This window comes from Lithobates pipiens, unplaced genomic scaffold (genome assembly GCF_037356315.1).
Source record: "Lithobates pipiens isolate NorthernLeopardFrog02 unplaced genomic scaffold, aLitPip1_a1.2 Scaffold_6, whole genome shotgun sequence".
NCBI lineage: Eukaryota > Metazoa > Chordata > Amphibia > Anura > Ranidae > Lithobates > Lithobates pipiens.
The window spans coordinates 4,435,891-4,461,282 of NW_027507881.1; the positions used below are offsets into that span (position 1 = coordinate 4,435,891).

The 25,392-nt window shown below is 46.1% G+C and overlaps 1 protein-coding gene across 1 annotated transcript in view; it reads right to left on the minus strand.

Annotated features, from left to right (window-relative positions):
* Window positions 1-765: 765 nt before the first annotated feature.
* The window catches only part of LOC143958197 (IQ domain-containing protein H-like), a 306,567-nt gene continuing 281,940 nt past the window's right edge, over window positions 766-25,392 (minus strand). The window contains exons 18-21 of the mRNA XM_077467663.1: window positions 21,540-21,665; window positions 17,915-17,976; window positions 10,839-10,947; window positions 766-6,680 (exon numbers count right to left, since the gene is read on the minus strand). Of these exons, the coding sequence (XP_077323789.1) occupies window positions 6,612-6,680; window positions 10,839-10,947; window positions 17,915-17,976; window positions 21,540-21,665 (366 nt within the window). The 3' untranslated portion in view covers window positions 766-6,611. The remainder of the gene's footprint in view (window positions 6,681-10,838; window positions 10,948-17,914; window positions 17,977-21,539; window positions 21,666-25,392) is intronic.

Consider the following 25,392-nt stretch of genomic DNA (forward strand, 5'->3'; position numbering starts at 1 on the left):
AAAAAAAAACGCGGACTCCCGCTTTAAAATGGACAAATGCAGCAATTTAGAAATGGGATGAAAGATTTAGCGCTGGGAAACACTTTTTTAAAAGTGTATTTTATATACAACTATATAGATCAGACCAAATGAGGGACAAATGAGGAGGGAAGAGGGACAGAGGGACTTTTCTCTAAATCAGGGACAGTCCCTTTGAAATCAGGGACAGTTGGGAGCCATGAGAATGAGGTGGTGGTGCACTGCTGAATCAGGGCTCCAGGGGCTGCTGCTGCCGCCGGGGTGGGGGGGGGGGGGGCGTTGCTTCTACTCCCGGGCTGAACAGGAGGCGGATTGGCCCGGCAGGAGAAGCAGGAAGACATTAGTGTACATTCATTTGTATTTTTTTTTTTTTTGAAGCACGTGATTAGAGCTGGAGGCTCTAATTGGCTTCAAAAAGGGTGGGCTCGGGGCACTGATCCATAAAATCCATGTGTCCCTGCATGGAGATTAGGGGCCAGGCGCATGGATTAAAAGGGGCGGTAGGGGCAAATTTCCATCATAATAACCGAGGCAGCAGACTTAATTAATATTTGTGTCATTCTCAAAACTTTTGGCCACGAAGATAGATAGATAGATAATGATTTCCGGCTTGGTGGCAACACCAGAACAAAAGTCAGACAGCCAGGTAAGTAGCATTTTAATAAGCAAGTCAGCAATTAAAGCTTCCCCATTCCTCCCAGTACAGGTTTCCATTAAGAACCAAAAAAAAACTTAATAGTTTGGAAATAGTTTGTAAAACTTTATTGACACACATATAAAATTGAACATTGTTTATTAGGAATGCATTTGAAAGGCATTGCTTTTTGATTGGATTTACAAACCGTCATTCCAACACTTTTAGTGTTCATTCAGATTGTTGTGTTGCATATTACTCTAGTGCATAGTAGTCACATTGCTTATTGTATTATTAACTAAAGGAAAAGCCTTTTTTTATTTTTGGATAGAATGGGATTTTATTACTGTCTGTGCCCCAGTTAAAGGGTTCTAAAGGGTCGTGTTTTTTTTCACCTTAATGCATCCTATGGCGGACAAATCTGACACTAACTGACACTTTTTGGGGATCAGTGACACTTATGCCCCGCACACACGAGCAAGAATTTCCGTCGGAAAAATCCTGGATGGTTTCTTGGATGGTTTCTCCGACAGAATGCCGCTCAAGCTTGGATTGCATACACACGGGTCACACAAAAGTTCTCTGAACTTTCGACCGCCAAGAACGCCGTGATGTACAACACTACGACGAGCCGAGAAAATGAAGTTCAATGCTTCTGAGCATACGCCAATTGTTTCTGAGCATGTGTAGGAATTTTGCGCATCGGAATTGCTACAGACGAATGCATTTTGGGATACTGTCACTGTACTAATGACACTGGTTGGGAAGGGGTTAACATCGGGGGCGATCAAAGGGGATTAACTGTGTGCCTAGCCAGTGCTTTCTCACTGTGGGGGGAGGTTCTTTGAATAGGAGGAAGGCATTGATCCATGTCTGAGCTTTGCAGAAACACAGGAGAAATACATTCCCTACTGACAGAACAGCGACCTACCTTGTTTACATAGGCAGATGGGTTTTCTGCCGGTGTACTGTATACAGGGGTGGACTGACAACTCATGGGGCCCCCAGGCAATCCAAGATTATGGGGCCACACAGTACACACACACAGTATATAATCACACAGTATACACACACACACAGTATACAATCACACAGTATACACATACATGTACACACAGTATACACACACACAGTATACACATACATGTACACACAATATACACACACACAGTATACAGTATACAGTATACAATCACACAGTATACACATACATACACACACAGTATACACATACATGTACACACACACACAGTATACAATCACACAGTATACACATACATGTACACACAGTATACACAGACATGTTTCTATTGGCTGAGAAGGTACTGGAGAGGTGGGGCAGCTATAATCCTGGGATTTTTAGACCAAAAGGATGCCGGTAAGGGACATTTCAGAGACGGATGTAAAAAAAACCACCAATTTTTACATACTGTCCCTGGTTTTACTGACCCTGGCAACCCTGATGGGGCCGCCTAGTGGCTCAGGGCCCTTGGGCAGTGCCCGAGTGGCCCAATGGTCAGTCCGCCCCTGGCTGTATAATTGGCGGGTGCCGGGGGACATCGAGTCTGCGGACCGCTATGTGTGATCACAGTGGGAGCTGGTCGCCGGCGGGACACGCATGCGCGCCCCAGACCAGAAAGTGTCAGATCACTTACTAGGTAAGGTGATCTTTCACAGAGCGGCCACCCTGCCGCAGTATATGTATGATGGTTAAATACTGTCAAAGTTACTTTGTAACTCCTGAAAACTTGTTCATAATAAAAATATATTCAAACTTAAAAAAAATAAAAATGACTTCTGTAACTTCTGAAAATTTGAATATATGCAACTTAAATACGGTGAAATATGCGGAAATGTCTGGTAAATGGTGAGACGTGGTGCTTGGAGGACTCGAGTGACCTTGTCCTTGCCCAGCTCTGTACGGAGAGTTTCATGTGTAGTTACTAATAAGCTGACATTGCTGTACTTTATACAACTTGATTACCAAGTCCTCATTTAGCCTAAAAATACATCTCCCTTTAGCTGGGATTATCTTGAGAATTCCTTCTGTAAGCAATACAAGGCAAATAATCTAGTAGAGCTTTTACAGGTAATCCCCTGCTTGCCTCAGATTACGGAAGGGATAATTACATGTTAATTGTAGATGGGCTCTGGATGGTGGTTAGAATTATGTGTATACAATTCCCTGTCTTGTTCTTTAAGGCCGTCCCGTCTATTTGCTTTCTTCATTTTTTTATATACATTTCAATTACAACTCTAATATATAAGGTTGTCTTCAGAATTTTCGAAAATTCCAGTGTATAAAGCAACCTTTCTCAACCTTTTAAACACGGAGGAACCCTACAAATAACTTGGAGGTCTCAGCTAATGTGACCCCCCCCCCCCCCAGGGCCGATGGAGAGAGGCAGGGGAGGGTCAAACATGTGTGCTATGCAGGCCACCGACACCCTCCATTATCAACGAATTATGCCAATGGGCGTTAGGGTGCCAGCAGCTAGAAGGTTTCAATGGTGCACAACGAAAACCCTTGACTTTGTGTAACTAAAAGGCAGGCTTCATCCACATCCACGCCGGTTTATGTACATTTTTTGGGCATTGAAAATGGTTGTGTTCCCTCACATTGGTTGTAAGTGAAATGCTCACAATATTGATAGTCGTACCCTACATTGACGTTCATTGAAGCGGACTTAGATTGGTGGTCAACGAAAGAAGAAACCTTATACATATTGCTGGTCATTGGAGAAGGGCCTTATTACACCGGTGATCACTGGGAAGAACAAGAATGTGTTTTACACTGATATTGTTGGTCTCTGTAGTTATTGATCTGAGATGTAGAAATTGCCCATTTCTCAAGGAACCGCAAGCAAATTCTGGAGGAACCCTAGTTGAGAAATGCCTCCTTACATTGTTGGTCAGTGAAAGTCTACCCTACATTCGGGGTCAGTGAAAGTCTACTCTGCATTAGTGGTGAATGAAAGTCTACCCTACATGGTGGTCAGTGAAAGTCTACCCTACTTTGGGGGTCAGTGAAACCCTACCCTACTTTGGGGGTCTTACAGGAAGCTAAAAAGATTATTGGTCTCTGTACTTATTGATCTGAGAGGCAGGACGTGCTAATTGTTCAAGGAACCGCTAGCAAATTTTGGAGGAACCCTAGCCGAGAACTGCCTCTTTACTTTTTTTGGGGAACAGTGAAAGCCTACCCTACATTGTGGGTCACTGAAAGCCTACCCTACATTGTGGGTCACTGAAAGCCTACCCTACATTGGGAGTCAGTAAAAGCTCACCCTATGTTGGAGGTCAGTGAAAGCCTACCCTACATTGGGGGTCAGGGAACGCCTACCCTACATTGGGGGTCAGGGAACGCCTACCCTACATTGGGGGTCAGGGAACACCTACCCTACATTGGGGGTCAGTGGTGAAGCCACCTTATATTGGTGGTCAGTGGAAGAAGGACCCTTATATATTGCTGGTCATTAGAGAAGGGCCCCATTACACTGGTGATCAGTGGGGAAAAATGTCTTTTACATTGTCACTTATAAAGGAAGAATACCCCCCCCTTACAGAAAGCTAAAAAGATCATTGGTCTCTGTACTTATTAATCTGAGATTCAGGAAGTGCCTATTGTTCAAGGAACCGCTAGCAAATTGTGGAGGAACCCTAGCTGAGAAGTTCCTTCCTACAGTGGTGGTTAGTAAAAGCTGAACCAACAATGGGGTCAGTAGAGAAGCCGACTTAGATTGGTAATCAGTGGAAGAAGCACTCATATATTGCTGATCATTGGAGAAGGGCCCCATTACATTGGTGATCAGTGGGGAAAAAATTTCTTTTACATTGACACTGATAAGGAAGCATACCCGCCTTACCAAAAGCTAAAAAGAGCATTGGTCTCTGTACTTATTGATCTGAGAGGTAGAAAGTGCCCACTAGCAAATTTTGGAGGAACCCTAGTTGAGAAACCTACCCTATATTGGGGGTCAGTGAAAGCCCACTCTACATTAGGGGGGTCAGTGAAAGTCTACCCTACATTGGGGTCACTGAACGCCTCCCCTACATTGGTGATCAGTGAAAGCCTACCCTACATTGGGGGTCAGTGAATGCCTATCCTACATGGGAATCAGTGAAAGCCTACTTTACATTGGGGGTCAGTGAAAGCTTACCCTACATTGGGGGTCAGTGAAAGCCCACCCTACATTGGGGGTCAGTGAAAACCTACCCTACATTGGGGGTCGGTAAAAGCCCACCCTACATTGGGGGTCAGTGAAAACCTACCCTACATTGGGGGTCAATAAAAGCCCACCCCACACTGGGGGTCAGTGAAAGCCTACTTTACATTGGGGGTCAGGGAACGCCTACCCTACATTGGGGGTCAGGGAACACCTACCCTACATTGGGGGTCAGTGGTGAAGCCACCTTATATTGGTGGTCAGTGGAAGAAGGACCCTTATATATTGCTGGTCATTAGAGAAGGGCCCCATTACACTGGTGATCAGTGGGGAAAAATGTCTTTTACATTGTCACTTATAAAGGAAGAATACCCCCCCCCCCCACCTTACAGAAAGCTAAAAAGATCATTGGTCTCTGTACTCATTAATCTGAGATTCAGGAAGTGCCTATTGTTCAAGGAACCGCTAGCAAATTGTGGAGGAACCCTAGCTGAGAAGTTCCTTCCTACAGTGGTGGTTAGTAAAAGCTGAACCAACAATGGGGTCAGTAGAGAAGCCGACTTAGATTGGTAATCAGTGGAAGAAGCACTCATATATTGCTGATCATTGGAGAAGGGCCCCATTACACTGGTGATCAGTGGGGGAAAAAATGTCTTTTACATTGACACTGATAAGGAAGCATACCCGCCTTACCCAAAGCTAAAAAAAACATTGGTCTCTGTACTTATTGATCTGAGAGGTAGAAAGTGCCCACTAGCAAATTTTGGAGGAACCCTAGTTGAGGGGGGGTCAGTGAAAGTCTACCCTACATTGGGGGTCACTGAACGCCTACCCTACATTGGTGATCAGTGAAAGCCTACCCTACATTGGTGATCAGTGAAAGCCTACCCTACATTGGGGGTCAGTGAAAGCCTACCCTACATTGGGGGTCAGTGAATGCCTATCCTACATGGGAATCAGTGAAAGCCTGCATTACATTGGGGGTCAGTGAAAGCCCACCCTACATTGGGGGTCAGTGAAAGCCCACCCTACATTGGGGGTCAGTGAAAGCCCACCCTACATTGGGGGTCAGTGAAAACCTACCCTACATTGGGGGTCAATAAAAGCCCACCCTACATTGGGGGTCAGTAAAAGCCCACCCTACATTGGGGGTCAGTGTAAACCTACCCTACATTGGGGGTCGGTAAAAGCCCACCCTACATTGGGGGTCAGTGAAAACCTACCCTACATTGGGGGTCAATAAAAGCCCACCCTACACTGGGGGTCAGTGAAAGCCTACTTTACATTGGGGGTCAGTGAAAGTTTACCCTACATTGGTGGTCAGTGAAAGCTTACCCTACATTGGTGGTCAGTGAAAGCCCACCCTACATTGGGGGTCAGTGGAGAAACCGTCTTAGATTGGTGGTCAGTGGAAGAAAGACCCGTATACACTACTGATTGTTGTAGAAGGGCCATATTACGCTGTTGATCAGTGGGAAGAACGTCCCTTACATTGGCACTTATTATTAAGAATTGCCCCCATACAGATAACTACAGATATGGTGTCTGTAGTTACTGATTTGAGAAGCGGAAATTGACCAAAGAACCCCTAGCAACCCCTAAAGCCACCCGTGTGTCCCACAGAACCATGGTTGGGAATGGCTTGTATAAAGGTTGAGGTTTAGAGCAGATGTATAGTCCCAGCTATTTCAGGAACAATATGGAGAAGGTCTTGTCATTTAGTAGATACAGAAACAGAAGTCATGCCGTCCATTGTTCTTCAGCTCCGCTGTAATACTGGGTATGTTGGGATTTTATTGCTCAAACACCAGCTTGTTTTCTTCTGTCACGCCTAGAATCGTCTCTATTTCTTGCACGCAGTCCTGCACAGAAGAAAATCAATAACCAGTAAACTCTAAAATGAGCTGCTCTCTGGATTTATAAAGACAAGACATTCATTCAAAATATAACCAGCAGATAGTATGGGGGGGGGGGGTGGCATGCTATCTACAATGATTTCCATACCAACGCTCACTTGTTCTCAATAAGAAATCTCAGGTTGACCATTAAATGTAAACCTGATACACATTACCATAGCTCCCAACTGTCCCTGATTTCGAGGGACTGTCCCTGATTTTGTCCCTCTGCCCCTCATTGCTCCTCATTTGTGCCTGATTTTGTCCCTCTGCCCCTCATTGCTCCTCATTTGTCCCTGATTTTGTCCCTCTGCCCCTCATTGCTCCTCATTGCTCCTCATTTGTGCCTGATTTTGTCCCTCTGCCCCTCATTGCTCTTCATTTGTCCCTGATTTTGTCCCTCTGCCCCTCATTGCTCCTCATTTGTGCCTGATTTTGTCCCTCTGTCCCTCATTGCTCCTCATTTGTGCCTGATTTTGTCCCTCTGCATCTCATTGCTCTTCATTTGTCCCTGATTTTGTCCCTCTGCCCCTTATTGCTCCTCATTTGTCCCTGATTTTGTCCCTCTGCCCCTCATTGCTCCTCATTTGTCCCTGATTTTGGCCCGATCAATATAAATGTACATAAAATACACTTTTTATCTATCAAAGAGTGTTTCCCAGCACTAAATCTTTCATCTGATTTCTAAATTGCTGCATTTTTAAATTCCAAAAGCCAATATAAAGGAATAGTACATAGCACTTGTGGGTTTAACCAATCTTCTTTTTTTTTTTTTTTTTAACAAATCTCCTTTAAGGGGGCGTGACAAGGGGGTGTGTCTTATGCCTGCATACATTTGGTGATAGGTGTCCCTCATTCCCATTTCAAAAAGTTGGGAGGTATGCATTACTGAAATGTTGCAAAGTCTTTACAAATCTCCCTTTTCAAATGCAAAAAAAAAAGGAAAAAGCAACTTTGTGTACAATGTAGCAAGCAATCAACAGCTCTAATCTTATAAAAATACAACTGGGGGAGATTTACTAAAATTGGGGAGTGCAAGTTAGAAGCTGACCATGAACAGCTGCACCACATTCTGCACTCTAATGCCCTGTACACACGATCGGAATTCTGGCCAGCAAAAGACCGATGAGAGCTTTTCATCGGTAAATGCGACCGTGTGTACGCTCCATCGGAATTTAGCTGTACGAATTTCCGCCAGCCAAAAATTGATAGCATGTTCCCCAATTTTCCAGACGGAAAAATTTTCTATCGGAAATTCCGATCGTGTGTATGCAATTCCGACACGCCAAAAATCACGCATGCTCAGATTCAACTACGAGACGGAAGCTATTGGCTACTGGCTATTGAACTTCCTTATTCTAGTCCCATCGTACGTGTTGTACGTCACCGCGTTCTAAACAAACGGAATTTGGTGTGACCGTATGTAGGCAAGACAGCTTGAGCGGAATTCCATCGGGAAAACCATCAGAGCTTTTTATGATGAGAATTCCGATCGTGTGTACGCAGCATAAGGTCCCTAACTCACATTCATTATTATAGGCTTACCATAAACAAACCCACTTTACTACCACTTTAATGCATTCTCTTCAGTAAAAGAGAAGTATGGGATTTTTTTTTTATTATCCCATATTCATACTTACCTAGGTGGATGCTGCCTCTGTCCCCCCGCCGCCTTTTCACTGGGAACCGAGCCACCGAACACCGCGCTAATGGCTCTGGTCTCTCACCTCCCCGAGTGGAGAGCTGCTGCCTGTCAGTCAGCAGCTCTCCTGCTCTGCTCCTCCGCGCTCATTGGAGCGCTGAGCTGTGGAGGGGGCGGGGAGCGGCCGTCTCAGCCTCTCATCAGCTCACTGAGAGGCTGAGACTGCCATCAGTCTAGGCACCTGGCGGACCCAGGCTTCCGAAGTCAGGATGACACGGTGCCTGGACTGAAAATTGGTGACGTCAGCAGAGAGCAGCGGACTTCAGACCACTCTCTGCTGAAAACAGTTCACAGGAGTGCAAAAGGAATTGCACGCTTGTCACCCACAGGAGAAGCCCAGTGGAATGAGCCCAGGCTGGACTTCTCCTTTAAGGTAAAAAGGGTGCAGCTTCCCCCCATCTCCCCTAAATACTTACCTGAGCCTGATTTTGGGCCAGTTATGTCCCCAAGAGCAGCGGCAGTTCTCTCTCTCCCCCTCCCCTTCCCCTTAAAGCGGAGTTCCAACCAAAAGTGGAACCTCCGCTTATCTTCTCCCCCCCGGTGCTACATTTGGGGGAGGAACCAGTTTTTGACAGGTACCCTTCTCCACTTCTGGGAGACTGCTCCACAGCGTTGTCGCCCCCCCTCCTCTTTTCTTCGTCGCCAGGCCAGTTAGAATGCGCAGCGTGCGTCACGCATGCACAGTAGGGAACTGGCTGTGAAGCCGAAAAAAGGCTTCACTGGGCGGTTTCCCTTACAAGGAAGATCGGCTGGGGTGCCGACATTGCAGGAACCCTGGGCAGGTAGTATTTGTAGCTGCTGACTTTTAATTTTTGTGGGGGGGGGGCGGGGGGCAGAACTAATCTTTAACCACTTGCCGACCAGCTGCCTCAATTTTACTGCGGCAGAGTGGCAAGGCTGGGCAAGACAAGGCTATGTTACGTCGCTTCGTCCTGTGGCCACTAGGGGTGCACGCGCTGGCTGCTCGCCCCCGGATCCGATATGAGTGCCCAGCGGTCACGATCACCGCTGGGCTCCCACTCTCGCTCGTGACACACCGAGAACCGGAATCTGTGTGTGTAAACACACAGTTTTCGGTTCTCTGAGGGGAGAAAAGACAGATCGTCTGTTCATACAAAGTATGAACAGCGATCTGTCATCTCCCCTAGACAGTCCCCTCCCCTCCTTCAGTTAGAACTCACACTAGGGAACACACTTAACCCCTTGATCGCCCCCTAGTGGTCAACACGTTCCCTGCCAGAGACATTTTTACAGTAATCAGTGCATTTTTATAAATGACAATGGTCCCAAAAATGTGTCAAAAGTGTCCGATGTGTCCACCATAATATCGCAGTCCTGATAAAAATCGCAGATCGTCGCCATTACTAGTAAAAAAAAAAATAATAATAATAATAAAAATGTTCTAAATCTATCCCCTATTTTGTAGACGCTATAACTTTTGTGCAAACCAATCAATATACGCTTATTGCGATTTCTATTACCAAAAATATGTAGAAGAATACACATCGGCCTAAACTGAGAAAAAAAATCGCTTTAAAAAAAAAAAAAAAATTAAAATGGGGATATTTAGTACAGCAAAAAGTACAAATATTGTGTTTTCTTTCAAAACTGTCGATCTATTTTTTTGTTTATAGTGCAAAAAATAAAAACCGCAGAGGGCGATCAAATACCACCAAAAGAAAGCTCTATTTGTGGGGAAAAAAAAAAAGGACATCAATTTTGTTTGGGTGCAGCGCCGCAGGACCGCGCAATTGTCAGTTAAAACGACGCAGTGCCGAATTGCAAAAAAAAAAAAATGGCCCGGTCATTCAGCAGCCAAATCTTCCGGGGCTGAAGCCGTTAATGCATTCCCTGCCAGGAGCACCGGCGAGGGGAACCCCAAAAGAGGAGGATCAGGGCTGCTCTGTGTAAAACCATTACACAGAGCAGCTAAGTATGACATATTTATTATTTCAGAAAAAAAAAATGAATTAAACATTTAGAATTACTTTAAACGTGCGCAAAAAACAAAACAAAACGTAAAACAGCTCTCACAGCAAAACGGTTCAAGCTGTTTTTTTTTTTATTCCGTTTTTTTCCCCTTTTATTCATCGATCATGCGAGTACATTTGGATCGTTTTGCATAGTCGTGTTTTCAATGTAGATTGCTTTGTACATACCATTTAATGTCCTGTACACATGTCATCTATTAGCAGTTTCCTATTGATGCAGGTGACCTCCCGGTATAAATCATATGATTGTTCCATGGAATCCTCCCAGTGATAGGAACCTCGTGCCGATCATTAACTGCCCGTTTCTCTTGTAGGACAGTAATTACCAGAACCGGAGCGATGCTTCCATAATGAATGGAGCTCTCCTGTCCACTTCCCTTACCAACTGACTTGTGAAACAGAGCTGAAATCGTTAGTTAATTAACAGCTCACCTTGAAATTAGTTTCTCCCTGCATTTTGGGCGCAGATATTTCTTGATGGATGATGAACAGATTGCGAGCAAAGGTCATCAGCGCTCCCTGGAGGTCCTCGGCGATGCTCCTTGTAATGAGATTCAGAGAGAAGCAGGTCAGGGTTGGAAGACGCGTTCATTTACCGTTCAATCTCAAACATGTTTATGTCTGCCGCGCTATTAGTAAACCTGCATTGAAATATCCGTCCGCGCATTGCACGCCATACCAATCAGGTTATGATATGTTGTTTAATCCCCCTTATGTTATTTACATTTGGATCATTGAGCTCCATAGTAAGTACAGTTTTTAGAGCTCATTTACATGTTACTGACCACCGAATGAACCTACAATAGTTGGAGAAGAATTCCAGGTATGGATATTTTTACATTGTTCTCTTGTGTGACAGTGCGAGCCCTCGCTACAGTGACAATGGGAGGTTCCGCCACAGTGACAATGGGAGCCCCCGCCACTGTGACAATGGGAGGCCCCGCCACAGTGACAATGGGAGGCCCCGCCACTGTGACAATGGGAGGCCCCGCCACAGTGACAATGGGAGGCCCCGCCACAGTGACAATGGGAGGCCCCGCCACTGTGACAATGGGAGGCCCCGCCACAGTGACAATGCGAGGCCCCGCCACAGTGACAATGGGAGGCCCCGCCACAGTGACAATGGGAGGCCCCGCCACTGTGACAATGGGAGGCCCCGCCACAGTGACAATGGGAGGCCCCGTCACTGTGACAATGGGAGGCCCCGCCACAGTGACAATGCGAGGCCCCGCCACTGTGACAATGGGAGGCCCGGCCACAGTGACAATGCGAGGCCTCGCCACAGTGACAATGGGAGGCCCCGCCACTGTGACAATGGGAGGCCCCGCCACTGTGACAATGGGAGGCCCCGCCACTGTGACAATGGGAGGCCCCACCACAGTGACAATGCGAGGCCCCGCCACAGTGACAATGCGAGGCCGCGCCAGAGTGACAATGCGAGGCCTCGCGACAGTGATAATGCGAGGCCTCGCCACAGTGACAATGGGAGGCCCCGCCACAGTGACAATGTGAGGCCCGGCCACAGTGACAATGCGAGGCCTCGCCACAGTGACAATGCGAGGCCTCGCCACAGTGACAATGCGAGGCCCCGCCACAGTGACAATGCGAGGCCCCGCCACAGTGACAATGCGAGGCCCCGCCACTGTGACAATGCGAGGCCCCGCTACAGTGATAATGCAAGGCCTCGCCACAGTGACAATGGGAGGCCCCGCCACAGTGACAATGCGAGGCCTCGCCACAGTGACAATGCGAGGCCCCGCCACAGTGACAATGCGAGGCCCCGCCACAGTGACAATGCGAGGCCCCGCCACTGTGACAATGCGAGGCCCCGCTACAGTGATAATGCGAGGCCCCGCCACTGTGACAATGCGAGGCCCCGCCACAGTGACAATGCGAGGCCCCGCCACAGTGACAATGCGAGGCCCCGCCACAGTGACAATGCGAGTCCACTGTAACAATGTGAGGCCCCATCACTGTGACAATGTGAGGCCCCATCACTGTCAAAATGTGAGGCGCCCACCACTGTGACAATGTAGGAGAAGATGACTCGGAATACTCATTAGGCCTTGATGTGAGTTTCCAGACTATTCCCCGCCACTGTAACAATGTGAGGCCTCGCCACGGTGACAATGTGAGGCCTCGCCACAGTGACAATGTGAGGCCTCACCACTGTAACAATGTGAGGCCTCGCCACAGTGACAATGTGAGGCCCCGCCACAGTGACAATGCGAGGCCCCGCCACAGTGACAATGTGAGACCCCGCCACAGTGACAATGCGAGGCCTCGCCACTGTAACAATGTGAGGCCCCGCCACTGTAACAATGTGAGGCCCCATCACTGTCAAAATGTGAGGCCCCCACCACTGTAACAATGTAGGAGAAGATGACTCAGAATACTCATTAGGCCTTGATGTGAGGTTCCAGACTATTCTTTCTGAGCAGAGAAAGCTGTGTTTTTGTTTTTTCTCTGTATTCTGTAGTCCCAGGAGTGGGGCCTGGAGCTTGAAGGTCCCAAAGTGTCACATGGGTGCGACAGAACCTTCAATCTTGTTTCCAGATTTTACTAGGTGCCTGCAGCCTGATTACACAGGTGTGCAGGGTCGTTAAATACTCAAGGCTGAGGATAGCTCTGGACTCCCAATTTGGAGACAGAAAGTCTCACCTAGGGGTCAGAGGAGCCCCAGTCAGGAGTCAGAGGACAGAAGGTCTCAACCAGGGGTCAGTAAGCCCCAGGCAGGAGTCAGGGGACAGAAGATCTCACCCAGGGGTCAGAGGTGCTCCAGCCAGGAGTCGGGGACCAGAAAGTCTCACCCAGGGGTCAGTAGAGCTCCAGCCAGGAGTCAGGGGACAGAAGGTCTCATCCAGGGGTCAGGGGAGCCCCAGCCAGGAGTCAGGGGAAAGAACGTCTCACCCAGGGGTCAGAGCTGCTCCAGCCAGGAGTCGGGGACCAGAAAGTCTCACCAGGGGTCAGAAGAGCTCTAGTCAGGAGTAAGGGGACAGAAGGTCTCACCCAAGGGTCAGAGGAGCTCCAGTCAGGGGACAGAAGGTCTCAACCAGGGGTCAGAGGAGCTCCAGTCAGGAGTCAGGGGACAGAAGGTCTCACCCAAGGGTCAGAAGAGCTCTAGTCAGGAGAGGGGGGACAGAAGGTCTCACCCAGGGGTCAGGGAGCCCCAGCCAGGAGTCAGAGGACAGAAAATCTCACCCAGGGGACAGGGGCGCTCCAGCCAGGAGTCAGAGGACAGAAGGTCTCAACCAGGGATCAGAGGAGTCCCAACTAGGAGTCTGGGGACAGAAGATCTCACCCAGGGGTCAGAGGCGCTACAGCCAGGAGTCGGGGACCAGAAAGTCTCTCCCAGGGGTCAGAAGAGTTCTAGTCATGAGTAAGGGGACAAAAGGTCTCACCCAGGAGTCAGAGGTGCCCCAGCCAGGAGTCAGAGGACAGAAAATCTCACCCAGGGGACTGGGGCGCTCCAGCCAGGAGTCAGAGGACAGAAGGTCTCAACCAGGGGTCAGGGGAGCCCCAGCCTGGAGTCAGGGGACAGAAGATCTCACCCAGGGGTCAAAGGAGCTCCAGCCAGGAATCAGGGACCAGAAAGTCTCACCCAGGGGTCAGTAGTGCTCCAGCCAGGAGTCAGGGGACAGAAGGTCTCATTCAGGGGTCAGGGGAGCCCCAGCCAGGGAAAAGGAGGTCTCACCCAGGGGTCAGAGGTGCTCCAGCCAGGAGTCGGAGACCAGAAAGTCTCACCCAGGGGTCAGAAGAGCTCTAGTCAGGAGTAAGGGGACAGAAGATCTCACCCAAGGGTCAGAGGAGCTCCAGTCAGGGGACAGAAGGAGTTAGGGGACAGAAGGTCTCAACCAGGGGTCAGAGGAGCTCCAGTCAGGAGTCAGGGGACAGAAGGTCTCTCCCGGGGTCAGAAGAGCTCTAGTCAGGAGTAAGGGGACAGAAGTTCTCACCCAGGGGTCAGAGGAGCTCCAACCAGGAGTCAGGGGACAGATGGTCTCAACCAGGAGTCAGAGGCACTCCATCCAGGAGTCGGGGACCAGAAAGTCTCATCCAGGGGTCAGAAGAGCTCTAGTTATGAGTAAGGGGACAGAAGTTCTCACCCAGGGGTCAGAGGAGCTCCAACCAGGAGTCAGGGGACAGAAGGTCTTAACTAGGGGTCAAAGGAGCTCCAGTCAGGAGTCTGGAGACAGAAGGTCTCAACCAGGGGTCAGAGTAGCTCCAGCCAGGAGTCGGGGGACAGAAGGTGTCAACCAGGGGTTAGGGGAGCTCCAACCAGGAGTTAGGGGACAGAAGATCTCACCCAGGGGTCAGAGGCACTCCATTCAGGAGTCGGGGACCAGAAAGTCTCATCTAGGGGTCAGAAGAGCTCTAGTTATGAGTAAGGGGACAGAAGTTCTCACCCAGGGGTCAGAGGAGCTCCAACCAGGAGTCAGGGGACAGAAGGTCTTAACTAGGAGTCAAAGGAGCTCCAGTCAGGAGTCTGGAGACAGAAGGTCCCAACCAGGGGTCAGATTAGCTCCAGCCAGGAGTCGGGGGACAGAAGGTCTCAACCAGGGGTCAGAGTAGCTCCAGCCAGGAGTCGGGGGACAGAAGTTCTCACCCAGGGGTCAGAGGAGCTCCAACCAGGAGTCAGGGGACAGAAGGTCTCAACCAGGGGTCAGAGTAGCTCCAGCCAGGAGTCGGGGGACAGAAGTTCTCACCCAGGGGTCAGAGGAGCTCCAACCAGGAGTCAGGGGACAGAAGGTCTCAACCAGGGGTCAGAGTAGCTCCAGCCAGGAGTCTGGAGACAGAAGGTCTCAACCAGGGGTCAGAGTAGCTCCAGCCAGGAGTCGGGGGACAGAAGGTTGCATTTAGCACATTATATAAAACTTACCTCAAAACAAAACCATCCAGAAGTGCGCTGTTACTGCTCATCATCACCCGGTCTCCTTTCGGGTTTGCAGGCTCTGGTCCTTGGAATGGTTGACCTGCGATGACGCCACTGTTTATGGAACAGGTCTCTGAAGGAACAGCACGGGTATCCCATTCCATCAGAACGCATGCGCCCGTGACGTCACTGGCAGCTGCAAGTAAACATCTCCTAAAGGGCGAACGTTTAGGAGATATTTACTGTACCTGTAGGTAAGCCTTCTTACCTGTAGGTAAAACATTACCAAAGGCCTTTACTAGCACTTTAAGGAGAGGAGGGTTTATTTCCGCTTTAAGAGAAATGCAACAACTATACAGCTGTAGTATACATATATATACATGGGGGAAACGGGGGGACCGGGTGTGAGGTCGGACATCTGCCAAAGTTAATAAAGCTAAATAAGGGAGCAAACATAAATCTTCCTTCTATAAGCCATGCAATTTTAATAATTGAAGACTGTGGCACAAGCCCAACCATAACCAGCCCTCTTCTAGGTCTAATAGCGTGTAGATGTCATTGTACAATGGCCACATTTGCAGTGACAGTGCAGTCTGTGTCACCTTTTAAAGTCAATGAGTCTTTAGATGCAAAGGGACCGACAAGCATTTACTACAGCCTCAGAGCGTCAGAACAAATTTCCGATTTCCAATTACCACCTTCTGAAAACTGTATTCCCCCGGCAGTAGCTCTTTGCCGATAGATGTAGTGCGGTTACATAGTTACATAGTTAGTCAGGTTGAAAAAAAGACACAAGTCCATCCAGTTCAACCAAAAAATAAAAATAAAAAATGAATATCATTGATTGATTTACCAAAGCCAGGCTTTTCACTCTGCAAGGGAATTTTCCTTTAGCTTAGTGAATAAGGTGAGAGGCTCAGCTGACTTCCATCATTAAATCCTCTGCAAATAAAAACTGTTTTTTTTTCCCTTGCACGTGATTGTGTAGAAGAGACTTTGCAGGGAATTTTCACCACATTCACCAAGCCAAGGCAAAATCGCCTTGTAAAGTGAACAGTCCATTTGCCTTTGTTAATTCAACTCCAGTATGGGCCAGACGATGGATGGATGGAAGGGGAGGGATGGGGTGGAATGGATGGATGGGAGTGAGGATGGATGGATGGATGGATATGATGGGATGGATGGATAAATTAATGGGTGGATGGATGGATATGATGGGATGGATGGATGGATATGATTGGATGGATGGATAAATTGATAGGTGGATGGATGGATATGATGGGATGGATGGATGGATATGATTGGATGGATGGATAAATTGATAGGTGGATGGATGGATATGATGGGATGGATATGATAGGATGGATGGATGGATATGATTGGATGGATGGATAAATTGATAGGTGGATGGATGGATATGATGGGATGGATGGATATGATAGGATGGATGGATGGATAAATTGATGGGTGGATGGATATGATGGGATGGATGCATATGATAGGCTGGATGGATAAATTGATGGATGGATGGATAAATTGATGGATGGATGGATATGATGGGATGGATGGATGGATGGATAAATTGATGGATGGATGGATATGATGGGATGGATGGATGGATGGATAAATTGATGGGTGGATGGATATGATGGGATGGATATGATGGGATGGATGGATGGCTATGATTGGATGGATGGATAAATTGATAGGTGGATGGATGGATATGATGGGATGGATGGATAAATTGATAGGTGGATGGATGGATATGATGGGATGGATGGATGGATAAATTGATGGGTGGATGGATATGATGGGATGGATGGATATGATAGGCTGGATGGATAAATTGATGGATGGATGGATATGATAGGATGGATGGATAAATTGATGGATGGATGGATATGATGGGATGGATGGATGGATATGATAGGATGGGTGGATGGATATGATGGGATGACTATGATAGGATGGATGGATAAATTGATGGGTGGATGGATAGATATGATAGGATGGATGGATGGATGGATATGATAGGATGGATGGATGGATAGATATGATAGGATGGATGGATATGATGGGATGGATGGCAGCCATTCAAAGGACCAGAGCCTGCAAACCCGAAGGGAGACCAGGTGAAGATGATAAATTGATGGGTGGATGGATGGATATGATGGGATGGATTAATGGATGGATATGATTGGATGGATGGATAAATGGATGGGTGGATGGATGGATATGATGGGATGGATGGATAAATTGATAGGTGGATGGATGGATATGATGGGATGGATTAATGGATGGATATGATTGGATGGATGGATAAATGGATGGGTGGATGGATGGATATGATGGGATGGATGGATAAATTGATAGGTGGATGGATGGATATGATGGGATGGATGGATATGATGGGATGGATGGATATGATGGGATGGATGGATAAATGGATGGGTGGATGGATGGATATGATGGGATGGATGGATATGATGGGATGGATGGATAAATTGATGGGTGGATGGATGGACAAATAAATGGATAAATGATTGATGGGTGGATGGATGGATGGATGGGATGGCTAGCCTGACCCCTCCTCTGACCTATGAGGTCATAGTACAGAGTGCTCTGCAGACATACTCACATCATTCCTATTTGGTGCCTTTTCAGGTTCTCCAGCAGAAGGAACGCCGTACCTTGCTTCTCCTGACAAATCAGAGGAAAACGGGATACAATCTGAGTGAATTAATCAGTCAATATTTATTAACTTCCTAAGAGCACACGCTGCCATTTTACATAAAGAACGATGTCAAAGGTGAAGAGTTGATTTCCTGCCTGTTCTATAAGACGATCGTCCATCGCTCAGCTCTAACATTCTGTATGTGCAAAGACTTGGCTCAATACAAAGACTAGGAGACGAGGATTTACATGAGTAATAGAAGATAAGCGCCGACTGTCTCCAGGGAATATTCTATATGGACCCTCGTCTAACAAGGATCATTATTGGGGACTATAGAATTATTAAAACTAGGATTGCACCGATACCGGTGTCTGTGCCGATAATAAGTATTAACACAAATATTGGTTACTTATGCAAATGCTCCGATACATGAAACCGATACTTTCAGCTGTCAGCGGGATTCCCCCCACTGACAGCTGAAATAAAAAAATTAAAATAAAAGTCGCCAATTATCAGTTGTTAAGGAGCGGGGCCGCCACATTCTTAACAACCGATGACTCATTCAGCTGTCAGCGGGGTTCCCCTGTTGACAGCTGAAGTGTAAACTGACGTCCCGGCAATTGAAGCTGTCAAAAAAAAAAAAAAAAAAAGCAGCCAGGCATTGTTTATCAACAACAATGCTCAGCTGCTCAGTCGAAAGATACAAAAAGAAACTTCTTTTTGTATCTTACTGTTTTTCTTCATCTACAGATCAAAGGGTTGAAATTCCCGACCGGCTCATGTGTATTTACAGGGGGTTCTTTAAGACCCGCTGGAGGGGGGCATGCCCGCTGCATGGCGGGGGACCTGATGCGTGTGGCCGGTGATCGGCGCCAGCCATGTACGATCGCATGCACGAGCGCCAGCACAGGGATGTGTGTGTGTAAACACACAAAATCCCTGTGCTGTCAGAGGAGAGGAGACATGTAGTTTGTTCCTAGTAAGTAGGAACAGCAACATGTCTCCACTCCTACTGAGTCCCATCCCCATACAGTTAGAACACACTGAGGGAACACACATTTAACCCCTTGATCGCCCACTAGTGTTAACCCCTTCCCTACTAGTGACATTTACACAGTAATCAGTGCATTTTTATAGCACTGATCGCTGTATAAATGTCAAAGGTCCCAAAAATGTGTCAAAAGTGTCCGATGTGTCCGTCGCAATAATGCTAAAAATCGCGAATCACCGCCATTACTTGTAAAAAAAATATAAAAAAAATAATAATACTAAAAATGCCATTAAAATGCCATAAATCATTCCCATAGTTTGTAGACGCTATCACTTTTGCACAAACCAATCAATGAACATTTATTGCGATTTGTTTTTACCAATATGTAGAAGAATACTTATCGGCCTAAACTGATGAAGAAAGAAATTTGTTTTTTAAAAACATTTTTGGGGATATTTATTATAGCAAAAAAAAAAAAATATTATATTTTTTTCTAAATTGTTGCTCTTTTTTTGTGTATAGCGCAAAAAATAAAAACCGCAAACCAATCAATATACACGTATTTTCGACTTTTTATTACCAAAAATATGTAGAAGAATACATATCGGCCTAAAGTGAGGAAACAATTCGCTTTTTTTAAAAACAAATTGGGAAAATTTATTATAGAAAAGGTACAAAATATTGTTTTCTTTTTCAAAATTGTCGCTCTTTTTTTGTTTATAGAGCAAAAGAGTAAAAACCGCAGAGGTGATAAAATACCACCAAAAAAAAGGCTCTATTTGTGGGGAAAAAAAAGAACGTCAATTTTGTTTGGGTACAACATCGCACGACCGCGCAATTGTCAGCTAAAGCGTCGCAGTGCCGTATTGTAAAAAAAAGCTCTGGTCAGGAAGGGGCTAAAACCTTCCGGGGCTGAAGTCGTTACAGCAACCTGTCAAATTAAAAAAAAACAAAAAACTTTTTTATTAAATGTTCCTCTGTTTAACCCCTTATTAACCCATAATTTACTCTAATCACAAAGCAAGGGTCCTGACCTTAACCTGACAGAACACCTTTGGGATGATTTAGAGTGGAGACTGCAAGCCAGGCCTTCTCGTCCAACATCAGTGCCTGACCTCACAAATGCGCTTCTGGAAGAATGATCAAACATTCTCATAGATACATCTCCTAAACCTTGTGGACGGCCTTCCCAGAAGAGTTGAAGCTGTTACAGTTGCAAAGGGCGGAGCCAACTCAATATTGAACCCTACGGACCAAGACTGGGATGCCATTAAAGTTCATGTGTGTGTAAAGGTAGGCGTCCCAATACTTTTGGTAATATAGTGTGTGTGTGTGTGTGTGTGTGTGTGTGTGTGTGTGTGTGTGTGTGTGTGTGTGTGTGTGTGTGTGTGTGTTTTTAAATCAAAGCAATACATCCAAATGCCAGGTGGGCTCGGTAACATATAATAGGTTGCTTGGGAACATATACGTAATAGGTTGCTTGGGAACATATACATAATAGGTTGCTTGGGAACATATAATAGGTTGCTCGGGAACATATAATAGGTTGCTCGGGAACATATAATAGGTTGCTCGGTAACATATAATAGGTTGCTTGGGAACATATAATAGGTCGCTTGGGAACATATACGTAATAGGTTGCTTGGGAACATATAATAGGTTGCTCGGGAACATATAATAGGTTGCTTGGGAACATATAATAGGTTGCTCGGGAAACATATAATAGGTTGCTCGGGAAACATATAATAGGTTGCTCGGGAACATATAATAGGTTGCTTGGGAACATATAATAGGTTGCTCGGGAAACATATAATAGGTTGCTCGGGAAACATATAATAGGTTGCTTGGGAACATATAATAGGTTGCTCGGGAAACATATAATAGGTTGCTCGGGAAACATATAATAGGTTGCTCGGGAACATATAATAGGTTGCTTGGGAACATATAATAGGTTGCTCGGGAAACATATAATAGGTTGCTCGGGAAACATATAATAGGTTGCTCGGGAACATATAATAGGTTGCTTGGGAACATATAATAGGTCGCTTGGGAACATATACGTAATAGGTTGCTTGGGAACATATAATAGGTTGCTTGGGAACATATAATAGGTTGCTTGGGAACATATACGTAATAGGTTGCTTGGGAACATATAATAGGTTGCTTGGGAACATATAATAGGTTGCTTGGGAACATATACGTAATAGGTTGCTTGGGACATATAATAGGTTGCTTGGGAAAATATAATAGGTTGCTTGGGGAACATATATGTAATAGATTGCTTGGGAACATATAATAGGTTGCTTGGGACATATACGTAATAGGTTGCTTGGGAACATATAATAGGTTGCTCGGGAACATATAATAGGTTGCTTGGGAACATATAATAGGTTGCTCGGGAAACATATAATAGGTTGCTTGGGAACATATAATAGGTTGCTTGGGAACATATAATAGGTTGCTCGGGAACATATAATAGGTTGCTTGGGAACATATAATAGGTTGCTCGGGGACATATAATAGGTTGCTCGGGAACATATAATAGGTTGCTCGGGAACACTGTGAGCACACCGAGAACTATTGCATTTTCTGTCTTACCTTTACATCATACCCGATGCCGTGGGCTTTGCACATCTGGAAGAAGACGTTGTAATAGACCAGCGATAGGTTTGTGTGGATCAGGCGCGTGCTGAGGACGGCGACTCGGCTGCAAAGCTGGGGGGTCTGAGAACAGAACACAGAATTCCTCAGCAGGGGAAGGACATTTTTAAGTTGACACCATTTTCTTACAATGCTTTATGTAGAAGAGTTTTTAACCACTTGCTTACCGGGGCACCTACACCCCCTTCCTGCCCAGGCCAAATGCCAGCGCTGTCGCACTTTGAATGACAATTGCGCGGTCATGCAACACTGCACTCAAATGGCATTTTTATAATTTTTTTTTCACACAAATAGAACTTTCTTTTGGTGGTATTTAATAACCACTGGGTTTATTTTTATTTTTTTGCCAAATAAAAAAAGACCAACAATTTTGAAGATTTTTTTGTTTTTTTTTCATATTTTGTTATAAAATGTAGCAAACGGTAATTTTTCTCCTTCACTGATGGGCACTGATGAGGTCACACTGATGATGTGGAACTGATGAGGTCACACTGATGATGTGGCACTGATGAGGTCGCACTGATGATGTGGCACTGATGAGGTCACACTGATGATGTGGCACTGATGAGGTCGCACTGATGATGTGGCACTGATGAGGTCACACTGATGATGTGGCACTGATGAGGTCACACTGATGATGTGGCACTGATGAGGTCGCACTGATGATGTGGCACTGATAGGTGACACTGGTGGGCACTGATCAGGAAGCCCTAATAGGTGTTACTGGTAAAGATTTCCGGCGGGCCAGATGGTCCCAGAAGTATCTATGATCGTTCGAAGGTCGGGCGCGATGTTATGACCTCACACCTGGCCTCTGCATTTGAAAAAATGCAGCCGCCTTGGCTGGGAAGCCGGGATCTTTTTTTTGTTTTTTTGTTGATATCAGGCTTCCCAGCCTGGAGGTGAGATGTGGGGACTTATAGACCCCATAGATCTCACTGTAAAGAGGACCTGTCATGTCATATCCCTATTACAAGGGATGTTTACATTCCTTGTAATCGGAATAAAAGTGATATAAAAAAAAAAAAATGTAAAAAGAAAGCTTCAAATTATAAAAATAAAAGTAAAATTAACAATAAACGTTTTTTTTTTTTTTTTTAAAGCGCCCCTGTGCCAGCGTGCTCATTCGCAGAAGCAAACGCATACGTAAATCCCGCCCACATATGTAAACGGCATTCAAACCACACATGTGAGGTATCACCGCAAACGTTACAGCGAGAGCAATACTTCTAATCCTAGACCTCCTCTGTAACTCAAAACATACAACCTGTAAAAATGTTTAAAGCATCGCCTATGGGGATTTTTTACGCACCAAAGTTTGGCGCCATTCCACAAGCCTGTGCAATTTTGAAGCGTGACGTGTTAGGTATCTATTTACTCGGCGTAACTTCATCTTTTCAAATTATGCAAAATAATTGGGCTACCTTTACAGTCTTTTTTTTAATGCATGAAACTGTTTTATCTTTAAAAAAAAAAAAAACGCGTTTGAAAAATTGTTGCGCAAATACCGTGTGAATTAAAAAGTTTCAAAGACCGCCATTGTATTCTCTAGGGTCTCTGCTAAAAAAAACAAAAAACCCATATATAATGTTTGGGGGTTCTGTGTAATTTTTTTAGCAAAATAAAAAGATGATTTTTACATGTAGGAGAGAAATGTTAGAATTGCCCTGGTTAATCATTTTTTCCACCCATATTATTGGTTGAACTAGATGGTGTATTTTTCCAACCAGAATAACTATGTATAGTGCCTTTCAAAAGTATTCACCCCCCTAAAGTCAATACTTTGTAGAGAGAACCTTTGGCGGCTATCACAGCTCCAAGTCGCTTTGGATAAGTCTCTATGAGTCTTCCCACATCTCACCACTGGGATTTTCTCCATTCCTCCTCCTTGCAAAACTGCTCCAGTTGGATGGTTTGTGCTTATGAACAGTAATCTGACCACAGATTTTCTATTGGATTGAGGTCTGGGCTTTGACTAGGCCATTCCAACGCATTTCCATGTTTCCCCTTAAACCACTCAAGTGTTGATTTAGCAGTGTGTTTGGGGTCATTGTCCTGCTGGAAGGTGACCCTCCGTCCTAGCCTCAAATCACACACAGAGGGGTACAGGTTTTTCCCAAGAATATCCCTGTATTTAGCACCATCCATCTTTCCCTCAACTCTGACCAGCTTCCCAGTCCTGACTGCTGAAAAACATCCCCACGGCATGATGCTGCCACCACCATGTTTCACAGTGGGGATGGTGTTCTTTGGGTGATGTGATGTGTTGGGTTTGCTCCAGACATAGCGTTTTCTTTGATGGCCAAAAAGTTCAACTTTAGTCTCATCAGAGCAGAGCACCTTCCTCCATACATCAGAGCAGATCACCTTCCTCCATACATCAAACCAGATCACCTTCCTACATACATCAGAGCAGAGCACCTTCCTCCATACATCAGAGCAGAGCACCTTCCTCCATACATCAGAGCAGATCACCTTCCTCCATACATCAAACCAGATCACCTTCCTCCATACATCAGACCAGATCACCTTCCTCCATACATCAGAGCAGATCACCTTCCTCCATACATCAGAGCAGATCACCTTCCTCCATACATCAGAGCAGATCACCTTCCTCCATACATCAGAGCAGATCACCTTCCTCCATACATCAAACCAGATCACCTTCCTCCATACATCAGACCAGATCACCTTCCTCCATACATCAGAGCAGATCACCTTCCTCCATACATCAAACCAGATCACCTTCCTCCATACATCAGACCAGATCACCTTCCTCCATACATCAGAGCAGATCACCTTCCTCCATACATCAAACCAGATCACCTTCCTCCATACATTAGACCAGATCACCTTCCTCCATACATCAGAGCAGATCACCTTCCTCCATACATCAGAGCAGATCACCTTCCTCTATACATCAGAGCAGATCACCTTCCTCCATACATCAGAGCAGATCACCTTCCTCCATACATCAGACCAGATCACCTTCCTCCATACATCAGACCAGATCACCTTCCTCCATACATCAGACCAGATCACTTCCTCCATACATCAGACCAGATCACCTTCCTCCATACATCAGAACAGATCACCTTCCTCCATACATCAGACCAGATCACCTTCCTCCATACATCAGACCAGATCACCTTCCTCCATACATCAGACCAGATCACCTTCCTCCATACATCAGACCAGATCACCTTCCTCCATACATCAGACCAGATCACCTTCCTCCATACATCAGACCAGATCACCTTCCTCCATACATCAGACCAGATCACCTTCCTCCATACATCAGACCAGATCACCTTCTTCCATACATCAGACCAGATCACCTTCCTCCATACATCAGACCAGATCACCTTCCTCCATACATCAGACCAGATCACCTTCCTCCATACATCAGACCAGATCACCTTCCTCCGTACATCAAACCAGAGCAACTTCCTCCATAGAGCAGAGCAGATCACCTTCCCCCATACATCAGACCAGATCACCTTCCTCCATACATTTTGGGAGTCTCCCACATGCCTTTTCACAAATTCAAAACGCGCCATTTTGTTTTTTTGGTGAAAGTAATGTCTTTCTTCTGGCCACTCTGCCATAAAGCCCAACTCTATGGAGCGTACGGCTCATTGTGGTCCTATGTGCAGATACTCCAGTCTCTGCTGTGGAACTCTGCAGATTTCCTTAGGTCTCTGTGCTGCCTCTCTGATTAATGCCCTCCTTGCCCGCTCCGTGAGCTTTGGTGTGCGCCCGACTCTTGGCAGGTTTGCTGTTGTGCCAT